A 12592-nucleotide genomic window follows, 5' to 3' on the forward strand; every position below is an offset into this window, starting at 1 on the left:
GGATGAATAGAATGTACATTTCATGATGAATAATAAGAAACTGACTTTAATTACCCCATAATTTCACCTGGGCAAATCTCTTTTTCAATGGAATATTAATTGAAAATGGTATTAGTATAGGTTGAATGGCTGCTGAGATCATCTAACATCAGGGCAACTAGTTCAGTTACTTGTGAAGTCATCTTTATTGTTTTTTAATTTTTATTTACTTTTGAGAGAGAGAGAGAGAGAGAGTGGAGGAGGGGCAGAGAGAGGGGGACAGAGGATCTGAAGCCAGCCACATGTGGAGCTCAAACCCACGAACTGTGAGATCATGATCTGAGCCGAAGTTGGACACTTAACTAATGAGCCACCCAGGTGCCCCTGAAGTCATCTTTAAAACGTGGACATGTTTTCTGATGAGAGAAACTGTGTAAATAAAGAGCTTACAGTTATTCAGACTTTCCTATTTTCAGGGGAAATGAACTGTATGAAGAGGATATCTATATTTTCTGAGTTATACCTCAAGAACTTTTACATCATCTATAGAAAAGAATATATTTAGACAGATTCACAGTTTAGGGGAATAATCTAAAACTATGCCTGGGGTGCCTGGGTGGCTCAGTTGGTGAAGAGTCCAACTTTGGCTCAGGTCATGATCTCGTACTCTTTGAGTTCGAGTCCCACATCAGGGTCTGTGCTGACAGCTCAGAGCCTGGAGCTTGCTTCAGATTCTGTATCTCCCTCTCTCTCTGACCCTCTCCTGCTCACACTCTGTGTGTCTCTCTCAAAAGTAAATAAACATTAAAAAAAATAAAAAAAAAACAAAATTATTCTAATGTTCAGAAATTTTGTCAGATGTTGAATATCTTTAGATTCCAATTGTACTTAGAATTATTTTGCTGTCAGCATGGTACATACAAGAGCATCAAATGGAATCAGGTGTCTTTAGTAAGTCTTCAGAATTTAAGACCTGCAGAAATTAAAATTTGAAAATTAAATATCTGATTGGAGCATTAAGCAAATAATTCATTTGATAATTTTCAGGTCATTTACTTTTGATAATTGATTTTTTTCAAAAAGACTTTAAAGTTACTACTTTAACAACAAAAGTGCTTGCACTTTGCTCCTCATTTCTTTTTGTAAGTGTATATAAAAGGAGAATGAATGTTTTGTGTTTATGGGCATCTAATTACTGTTTTGCAGTACGGCATGTTGCTTGCAAGTTGGTGTGTATGTGTGAAGGCTCAACTGCTTCAGAAGATGCTATTCGAAGACAGATTTTGGTAAGTCCGATTTAAATGAGGAGAAAGTGCAGATGCAATGAGATAGTCGTTACTCCTTATGAAGATGGTTAAAGTTAGTGTGAACCTGGAAGGGGGTTATATCCTTTAGTGCTATCCATGTTCCTTTTAGGATAATTATACCTAATTACAATTAAAGGTCTCAGCAGTACTATTGTCATTACAGTGATTCAGTGGACTAAATGTTGAACTTAAATTCAGGATTTATGATAAGTAAAAAAAATAATAGTTCTCTGCTCCATCCTTCCCACCTGTCCTGCTCCCTGGAAGTAAGTATATTTTTTTAGTGGAAAATATTTTTCCAGTGTTGTAAAACACTATTTTATTGAAAAGCTCAAGTGTGTGCACAAAGATAGTACAATGATTCCCCCATTTACCCATCGCTCAGCTAGAATAACCTCCAATTCCTGATCACTCATTTTTTCTATATCTCCTCCAACAGCAAATCCCTGGCCCTGTGGATTATTTTGAAACAAATCCAAAATACATCACTTTGTTCATAAATATTTCAATATGTGTCTCTAAATGACAAGATGTCTTAAAAAATTTTTTTTTAATGTTTTATTTTTATTTTTGACAGAGAGTATGAGTGGGGGAGGGGCAGAGAGAGAGGGAGACACAGAATCCAAAGAAGGCTCCAGGCTCTGAGCTTTCAGCACAGAGCCCGATGTGGGCCTTGAACTTCCAAACCGTGAGATCATGACCTGACCCGAAGTCAGATGCTTAACCGACTGAGCTACCCAGGTGCCCCTAAGGTGTCTTTTTAAAACATTTTTTTAATGTTTATTTATTATTTTTGAGAGAGAAAGAGTGTGAGCAGGGGTAGGGCAGAGAGAGAGGGAGACACAGAATCTGAAGCAGGCTCCAGGCTCTGAGCTGTGAGCCCAGAGCCTGCCGCAGGGCTCGAACTCACAAACCGTGAGATCATGACCTGAGCTGAAGTCGGATGCTCAATCAACTAAGCCACCCAGGCGCCCCTAAGGTGTCTTTTTTATTCAGACAAACCCAATGCCCATTATCACACCTGCTAAAATTTAACAAAGATTTCCTAAAATAATCAAATATCCAGTCTTCCCCTTCTGGCTGTATGCTCCCACATTCTTACTTTCTCATTTGTTCTTGCTCACTTCTTTCTCTCCCTCTTTCCCGTTGTTTTCTTAGAACCAGAATTAAAGAAAGTCCACATCTTGTGTTTTGTTAATATGTCTCTTTTAATCTACATGTTTCCCCTCCTGTTTTTAATCTGTTGAAAAATTTATTTGTTGAAGAAACGAGATTGTTGGTACTATAGAGTTTCTTAAATTCTGGATTCCGATGACTGTATCCTTATGGTGTCATTTAATATAGTTCTCTGTTCCCTGTTTTTCCTGTAAACTGGTAGGTAGATTTAGAAACTTGATCTGATTCAGGTTTGATTTTGTCAAGAATAATTCATAGGCAATATGGTGTACTTTCATCAGGAAGCACCAATGTCTGTTTGTCTCTTTTGTGTTAGTGCCCTTTGATGGTTATTGTCCTTAGATCCATTATTTCTGTAGGTGTTTGCATATTCTACTTCTATATTCCTTCTTTGTTTATTTACTGGAATAGAGAGAAACTTTCCCTCATCAACTATTCGGCTACTTTGAAGTATACCTTTATAAGAAAGGACAGTCTTGACTCTTTCCCTTTATTTAGCAGTTTTCAGAACAATGACTTACTTCTCTAACATCCTTAAATGATACTCACATAGATTTTTTTAAAAGTTTCGTTGTGAACTCATGGATTTTTAACATTTTTAATGCATTTCAATCCATTGTAATTATTCTTATTGAAGCACCTATCTTTGGCCAGAAGGAGCCTCTGGAAGTGATTCTGAAGCCTTTTGACACTACTCCAGTAATCTTTAATAGTAAAACTGAAATAATAATCACATAAAATTTGATTTCTTTTTAAAAAATTTTTATTTATTTTTGAGAGAGTGACAGAGCACGAGTCAGAGAGGGGCAGAGAGAGAGGGAGACACAGAATCCGAAACAGGCTCCAGGCTCTGAGCTGTCAGCACAGAGCCCGTCGCGGGGGTCAAACCCACAAACTGCAATATCATGACCTGACCTGATGTCGGACACTTACCCGACTGAGCCACCCAGGCTCCCCTAAAATTTGATTTCTGATGTGACAAGATGTCCAGGCTCATCTTGTGTAGTTCTTGCCCTAGAGCAGAAATTATTCATTCTTTGAAGGAGCCCTGTTTCCTTTTAGTGGAGAATGTTATTTAGAAACCACAATCTGGAAATTACAAGTGCTCATTGCTATTGCATTGGTCATTGTTCCTAGACCTTTTTACTGGACATAGATATGAAATACATATTTTTTGAAAGGGAAAATATATGATGAATTCATAGTGATAGTTCCAGTGATATTTAGGATTATAGGATTTTACTTAGCTTCTTAATTTTATATTTGTGTCTCTTTTCCTAGTCCTGACAATATTGGTGCCTAACAACATTAATACAGTGAATAACTGGTTTTATCCAAAAAATGTATGGTAGTTTTATAAGATAGCAATGTCGATAATAAAGAATGATTTCTAAAAATAGTTCAAGAGATTTTTTTGCACTGCTTTTATTCTTAGGATCTGTTTCACTAGGGGTGTATAGTCAAAGTATTGTTTTAATATTATTGAAATATTGTTTTAAAAGTACTTGAAATAATTTCCTTTTCTGTGATGAAACTATAGATTGACTTGATACATAGTTAGATTCATTTATTTTTGTTTGCTCTTGCTTTTTAGCTGTTGCTTTTTTTCTGCCATTTTGATTGAATATTGTTTTATAATTGTGTCAAATATTTACATGGTTCCAAAGTCGAATCTACTAAGGGAAGTATATTCAGTTAAGTCTAGCCTCCATCTGTGTCCTCTCCACCCTGTTCCCTCCCTTCCCCTGTGGATAGCTATTTTTGTTTATTTTATTGTTTATCCTTTTGTTTTTTAAATAAAAGCAAACATTTGTTTTATAAAAATAAAATTTTCCCCTCCCCCAAAGGTTCTTAGGTAAATAGTAAGTAGCATTCCATATATATACTTTTCTCCACTTTTTTTTTTTACCTCATTTAACATTATAGTCTAGAGATCACTCCATAGCAGTATGTAGGGATATTCCTCATTTTTTTTTATAGCTACATAGTATTCGGTTGGTACATGTACCTTATTGTGTTCAACCAGCTTCCTTCCATGGACATTTCAGTGCTGCAATGAATTGCCTTGTACATACGGGTTTTTTTTTTTTCTTCCTATTTTAAGGCTATTACTTGTAATCATTTCTGTTTTCATTTCTCATGGTTACCTCAATATATTTTATTTTATTTTCTTAATTTTTTTTAAAGTTCATTTATTTATTTTTGAGAGAGAGAGAGAGATAGGTGGAGCAGAGAGGGAGAGAGAGAATTCCAAATAGGCTCTACATTGTTAGTGCAGAGCCTGACGCAGGGCTCGATCTCACAAACTGTGAGATCATGACCTGAGCTGAAATCAAGAGTCTGACACTTAACCGACTGAGCCACCCAGGCGCCCCTACCTCCATATATTTTAATCATATGCTAGTATCACTATATTAGTTTTCTAGGGCCTCCATAACAAAATAACACAGACTGGGTGGCTTAAACAATGCACATTTATTTTTTCACAATTCTGGAGGCTGGACATCCAAGATCAAGGTGTGGGTAGGTTTGGTTTCTTCTGAAGCGTTGGGCTCTGCACTGACAGCACAGAGCCTGCTTGGGTTTTTCTCCATCTCTCTGCTCCTTTCTCTCCCTCTCTCTCCTCAAATAAACAAACATTTAAAAAAGCTTTAAAAAAATGATATTTCCCTATTTCTATCTGTTAGTTCTTTTAATTCTATTTCTTCAGATATTCTTCTGTTTGTTGAGTGTGATGTCCTTTCATGGGGTTGGTTTCCCTCAAGGGTTTGATGATTCTTGCTCATATTTGATTTGAGATTCCTTGATAGTTTAATAGTCATGCTATTTATTATAACCCTGATCCAGTGACTGATGGAGAAGTAGGACTGGATGTTTTGCTGGAACTCTATTTTTCTCCAGCCTATGTGATTGTACTCACTGTTCCTTCCTGGGGAGGAGAGAAGATACCTCTTGGTGGGGAAGCCAACTGCCTGATACTACTGTTTACATCCAGGATGTTTCCACATTTTGCATTTTTATGCATTTTAGTATGTGGGTTTTTGTTTCATCCCATTTGCTGTCTATTTTTCAGAGGTTCCTTATAATTTCAGGTCAACTGAAAATGCCACTTATTTTCCAGGACTCTTATTGAATAAGAAAAAAATATATTTTCTCTTATTTCTCGGGTGTATCCCTAGAGATTATATTTATCATTACAAATATATGATATGACATATGTAATCTAGGGATTTATAGTATATAAAAATTTATACTAAAGTTTATAGTGTACTTATGTCCTATATATAAATATATAGGAAAATGTATAGTATATCTATTATATATATTTTATATACACATACACATCATTTCTAGGGATTTGTGGTAGAAGGGGTAGGGCTGCAGTGTTTGCTCAATCCTCCATCTTGATTCAGTTCTTGTTTGCTTCCATAGCATTTTTCCACATTATACATCAACTGTTTAGATGTCTGTTAGTTACGATATTGTGAGCTTCTTTAGTGTGCCTGGCTTGTAAAGGATACTTAATAAACATTGTTGGATTAGTAAAAATGTTATTAGAGATATAATTAAGAACTGAACTGAGATGTGTTGACTTATAGTCTAGTGCTTATCATATAACTTTCTTCAAGTATGTGAAACATTAATTTTTCAGAAATGTCTGCTCCTAAGTTATCCCAATGTTTTCTTTTAATATTTCTTAGAAGATGTGTTTTCAAATTATTAATTTTTTATTATTGCTTTTCTTGAGACCATTTCTATTAAATTATGGAATTCAAAGCAGAACATAGAACTATAATAAATGCTGTTACTTTATTTTTGTGGATTACACTACTGAATATGGACAGACGATTAAATATTTTATCTACTACCTTCCTCAACCAGTTTGGAGAAGTTGTGAATTTTAAAAATTATTTTCTTACTTCTCTCTTCCAGATGAATATGAAAACAGGAAAAGGGTGGGTGGATGTTGGAAATGCTATGATGGCTGATGGATTTTTTCAAGCTGCCATGGTTGTAAGTTACTGATTTTTAGCTTGGCCATTATTAGTAACAGTTGTGGTTATTCTTGTCATGACATTGTATTGTGATTTTATTTTCCAGGGTCTAGAGCAGTTATATTGCAAATTAATGCAGAGAGCCTCCACTGAGGCCGACATAACTTTGCAGAAGAGTGCTATGGAGAGGGACCTTTTCAAAGTGGTTTCTTACCAAGCAGAGGCGGTAGGTATCATAGTCACTACAGTCTTATAGTGGCGCATTTTGTATATATAAATGCAAAAGTGATGAGATATAACTTATTAGAAGAAAGTCAGGTGTCATTGGATTTTTATATAGGATATTATATTTGACCTTTTATTTTATCTCTGTTTTATATCTGAAGGTAACATTATTAATGGTGATTGGTATTTGTGTGGGGGTGGTTGAAGTCAGAAAGGCTGATATATAACTAAACATCGTTTTCAATCATTGCATGTAATATCCATCATTTATTTATGGCAGTAGCCTGTACTTGAAATACCTGTCTGTTTGTGACTCTCTCTTACCTTCACAGTCTGCCTAAAATAATTGCCTGAAAAGAGTCTTCTCATTTGCAATTGTTCTGGGTTGTTTGCTGATGTTTTCTGAAAGTCTGCTGTTATCAGTGTTTAAAGTTGTATGTTACCTCTGTTTGGCTTGTGGATTTCCTCCTTTGTCACCATGCAGTTAGGTATGCATTTTTAGTTGACAAAATGTAAGCCATGATGAGTTTGCTGTCTGTAATTATGTAATTCTAGAAATGAAAGAGACTTTAAAAATCATCTAATATAATCCACTTATTTTTATTTTTTTAACATCTTTATTGAGATATAATTCATATACTATAAAATTCACACATTTAAAATGTACAATTCAGTGATTAAGTATATTCACAGAATTATGCAACCTTTACCACAATCAAGCCAGCAGAGGGAAGGAAATAATAAAGATTAGAGCAGAAATTGGGGCGCCTCTTTGTAGCAACATGGATGGAACTGGAGAGTGTTATTATGCTAAGTGAAATAAGTCATACAGAGAAAGACAGATACCATATGTTTTCACTCTTATGTGGATCCTGAGAAACTTAACAGAAACCCATGGGGGAGGGGAAGGAAATAAAGGAGATTAGAGTGGGAGAGAGCCAAAGCATAAGAGACTCTTAAAAACTGAGAACAAACTGAGGGTTGATGGGGGGGTGGGAGGGAGGGGAGGGTGGGTGATGGGTATTGAGGAGGGCACCTTTTGGAATGAGCACTGGGTGTTGTATGGAAACCAATTTGACAATAAACTTCATATATTGAAAAAAAAAAAAAAAAGAAATTGGGGCACCTGGGTGGCTCAGTCTGGTTAAGTGTCTGACTTCGGCTGAGGTCATGATATCATGATTAGTGGGTTTGAGCCCGTGTTGGGCTCTGTGCTGATAGCTCCGATAGCCCGGATTCTCTGTCTCCCTCTTTCTCTGCCCTTCCCCTGCTCATACTCTGTCTATCTTCCTCAAAATGAACATTTAAAAAATTTAAAACAAAGATTAGAGCAGAAATAAATGATTTAGAAACTAAAACAAATAGAGCTGATCAATGAAACCAGGAGCTGATTCTTTGAAAAAAATTAATAAAATTGATAAACGTCTAGCCAGACTTATCAAAAAGAAAAGGACCCAGGGGTGCCTGGGTGGCTCAGTCGGTTAAGTATCCTTCGGCACAGATCATGATCTCTCAGTGAGTTTGAGCCCTGCCTTGGGCTCTGTGCTGGTTTTGTGGAGCCTGCTTGGGATTCTCTCTCTCTCCCTCTCTCTCTGCCCCTTCCCCACTTGTGCTCTCTCTCAAAATAAATAAACAAAAAATGATAAAAAAATAATTTTAAAAAATAATAAAAAGGGCCCAAATAAAACCACGAAAGAAAACCAACACCACAAAAATACAATTATGAGAGAATATTATGAAAAACTATGTGCCAACAAATTGGACAATCTGGAAGAAATGGATATATTGCTAGAAACATATAAGCTACCAAAACCGAAACAGGAAAAATAGAAAAATTGAACATACTGATAACCAGCAAAGAAATTGAATCAGTAGTCAAAAACCTCCCAACAAACGAAAGTCCAGGGCCAGATGGCTTCACAGGGGAATTCTACCAAATATTTAAAGAAGAGTTAATAGGGATGCCTGGCTGGTTCAGTCAGTGAAACATGCGAATCTTGATCTCAGGGTTGTAAGTTCAAGCCCCATGTTGGGAGGAAAGATTACTTAAAAGTAAAATTTTTTTTAATGTGAAAAGTAAGAGGATTTTATTAACTTTTGTATGTTCTTGGGGAAAACCATTCACATGTAAAAGTTTAACATTTGTTACAAGGTATATTCAACTTTATTTTACACAAAGTTTTTCATTTGGGTTGGACATAATTTTTCATTTCAACAGGACTGCCATGATTATAGTGAGAAGCTCTTGAGATAATTGCATCATCATAGGGGTCAAGATAAACTGGTAGGGATTTTACTCATATCTGTTATTCAATTACTGTGGTATAATGGAATATATGCTATAAAGTAGATACAGAAGAAGCTATCCATAAAAAAGGTATAAAACACAGGTAAAGAAAATATGCAAATTATAGTATTGCATATGTATTTTAATTAATGGAACTAACATTTTTTTTTAATTTTTTTCAACGTTTTTTATTTATTTTTGGGACAGAGAGAGACAGAGCATGAACGGGGGAGGGGCAGAGAGAGAGGGAGACACAGAATCGGAAACAGGCTCCAGGCTCCGAGCCATCAGCCCAGAGCCCGACGCGGGGCTCGAACTCACGGACCGCGAGATCGTGACCTGGCTGATGTCGGACGCTTAACCGACTGCGCCACCCAGGCGCCCCTGGAACTAACATTTTTAACTCACATGTTCTTTTATGTGATATAAATGTAACAAGGGAGGATGCTTTTAAATTCCTTTTTTTCTTTATAAATTTTTTATTTAAATTCTAGTTAGTTAATATATAGTGTAACATTGTTTACAGGTGTAGAATTTAGTAGTAGGGATTCATCGCTTATATGTAACACCCAGTGCTCAACACAATAAGTGTCCTCCTTAATACCCATCACACATTTAGCCCATACCCCACATACTACCTTCCATCAATCCTCAGTTTGTTTTCTATCATAAAGAGTCTTTTATGGTTTGTTTCCCTCTCTTTTTTTCCCCTTTTCATATGTTCATCTGTTTTGTTTCTTAAATTCCACATATGAGTGAAATCATCCAGTTGTCCCAGCCCCATTTGTTGAAAAGACTATTCTTTCCCTATTGAATGATCTTGGCACCCTTGTCAAAAATCAATTGATCGTAAATGTGAGGGTTTATTTCTGGACTCTTGATTACTTTTCATTGATCTATATGTCTGTTTTGCTTCTGTTCCCTTCCCCCCTTTACTAGGGTAAGACCACTTGTAGACTCTGGCAGGGTCACATGGATATAGGAAACATGAGTTTATCCATAAAAACTGATGGAGGGTACCCTGACAATGCAAAGCAAGTGGAAAGCCCAGTTTTTCTATTATACCAAGGGCTGTGGTCTACTGTCTCTCTCTACTAGTTAAAAAAGTAGTAATGGGGTGCCTGGATGTCTCAGTCAGTTGAGTGTCTGACTCTTGATTTCGACTCAGTTCGTGATCCCAGCATTGTGGGATTAAGCCCTGTGTTGGGCTCCAGCTGGGCATGGAACCTGCTTGAGATTCTCTCTCTTGGGCACCTGGGTGGCTCAGTCATTAAACATCTGACTTTGTGAGTTCGAGTCCCACATCGGGGGTGAGCTCGAGCCCTCCTTCAGGTGAGCACAAGCCCCACTTTGGGTGAGCATGAGCCCTGCTTCGGGTGAGCTGAATTAGCTACTTCTGTTTTCACATATCACTGTTTTTACTGGAAAGAGTGACTGATAGATAAATTGTGTTCATTCAGATTTGGGTATTTGGTATAAATTTTCATTAAAAAATTTTTTTAATGTTTATTTTTGAGAGAGAAAGAGACAGAGTGTGAGCGGGGCAGGGGCAGAGAGAAAGGGAGATAGAATCCAGAGCAGGCTCCAGGCTCTGAGCAAGTTGTCAGCACAGAGCCTGACACAGGGCTCGAACTCACAAACCGCGAGATCATGATCTGAGCCGAAGTCAGACGCGTAACCAACTGAGCCACCCAGGCGCTCCAGCATATATTGTCATTAAAATGAATAAAGTGAGAATGTGACTTCAAGGAAAGCAACCGACAGTACTTGTTGATGGGGATAAAATTTAAGCTTTTAAGTAAAAGTTAGAATTTTGGAAAACTTCTACCTCCATCATGAATTTGACAGCTTCCAGATACTTAAACTTTTCTGATGAAATTGATGATATTAACTAATGTGATTAAAAAATTTTTTTCTTAAAAGACCTTTCTTTTTAAAAAATTTTTTTATTTATTTTGAGAGAGAGAGAGTGAGCAGTGGAGGGGCAGAGAGAGAGGGAGAGAATCCCAAGCAGCCTCCATGCTGTCAGCACAGAGCCTGATTGTGGGGCTTGAACTCACCAACTGTGAGATCATGACCTCAGCTGAAATCAAGAGTTGGATGCTTAAACTGACTGAACCACCCAGGCACCCCTAAATTTTTTTTTACTTTGAAATAATCTTAGATTCATAGGAAGTTGCAAAAACAGTAAGGAGAGTTCTGGTGTACCTTTCACCCAGTTTTCCTCAGTGGTAATGTCTTATGTAAATATAGTGCATTATAAAACCAGGAAATTGACATTATTACAATCCATAGGCCATATTCATATTTCACCAGTGTTACATGATAAACTTCTATGTGTGTCTGTAGTTCTATACAGTTTTATCCCATGGATAGATTCATATAACCACCACCAACACAATCAAGATCTAGAACAATTCCATCACCACAAAGATCCCTTGTGCTTCCTCTTTGTAGTTATACCATGTCCATTCCCCCATTCCCAAATCCCATCAGCTAATATTCTCTCTCCCAGTAGCTAATTCTCTATATTAATATCATAGAATATTAATATTCTAAAATTTTGTCACTTGTGATTATATAAATAGAATCATTTAGTATGTAACCTTTTGATATTGCTCTTTTAAAAGTTAGCATGATTTATTTGACATCCATCCAAGTTTTATGTATCAATAGTTTGTTCTTTAGGGGTACTTGAGTGGCTCAGTTGGTTAAGTGTCCAACATCAGCTCAGGTCATGATCTTGTGGTTCATGAGTTCAAGCCCCACATTGGGCTCTGTGCTGACAGTTCAAAGCCTGGAACCTGCTTCGAATTGTCTTCCTCTCTCTATGCCCCTCCCCTATTCACACTCTATCTCTCTCTCTCCCTCAAAAATAAATAAACATTAAAAAAAGTTTTGTTCTTTATTTGTAAGTAGTATTCTATGGTATGGATGTACCACAGTTTGTCTAGCCATTCAGTATGGAAGGCATTTGGGTTTCTCCAGTTTTTGGCTATTACAAATAAAGTCGGTTAGAACATTTGTGTAGAGGTTTGTATGTGGATGTAAATTTTCAATTCTATGGGATGAATGCCCAGCATTGCAATTGCTCGGTTGAATTGTTAGTGTATGTTTATTAGTTTGTTTTTTAAGAAAGGACCAAACTATTTTCTAGAGTGGCTGTGCCATTTTATTTTATTTTATTTTATTTTATTTTATTTTATTTATTTTTTAAATGTTTGTTTATTTTTGAGAGAGAGAGAGAGAGAGAGAGCATGAAAGTGGGGGAGAGGGGCAGCAAGAAAGGAAGACAGAGGATCTGAAGCAGGCTGCATGCTCTAAGCTGTCAGCAGAGTCCAACGCAGGACTCAACGAACCGCAAGATTCTGACCTGAGCAGAGGTCGGTCGCTCAACTGACTGAGCCACTCAGGTGCCCTGAATGGCTGTGCCATTTTAAACCCATGAGCAATATATGGAAGATCCCATTTTCTGCATCCTTGCCAGCATTTGGTATTGTGACTAATTATATTACTTATTCCATTAGATGTCTAGTGATATTTCATCATGGTTTAATTTGTAGTTCCCTAATGACTAATGTTGAATATTTTTTCATGTACCTATTTGCTCTCTGTATATTCTC

The 12592-nt window shown here is 36.7% G+C and overlaps 1 protein-coding gene across 1 annotated transcript in view; it reads left to right on the forward strand.

The window, feature by feature from the left end:
• The window catches only part of TEX11 (testis expressed 11), a 237625-nt gene that overhangs the window by 13346 nt on the left and 211687 nt on the right, over positions 1-12592 (forward strand). The window contains exons 4-6 of the mRNA XM_047092484.1: positions 1186-1265; positions 6396-6476; positions 6564-6683. Coding sequence (XP_046948440.1) covers positions 1186-1265; positions 6396-6476; positions 6564-6683 — 281 coding nt within the window. The remainder of the gene's footprint in view (positions 1-1185; positions 1266-6395; positions 6477-6563; positions 6684-12592) is intronic.

Source organism: Lynx rufus, unplaced genomic scaffold (assembly GCF_022079265.1).
Source record: "Lynx rufus isolate CCGP_SWC_20201006 ecotype Redwood Valley unplaced genomic scaffold, mLynRuf1.p SCAF_30, whole genome shotgun sequence".
Lineage (NCBI taxonomy): Eukaryota > Metazoa > Chordata > Mammalia > Carnivora > Felidae > Lynx > Lynx rufus.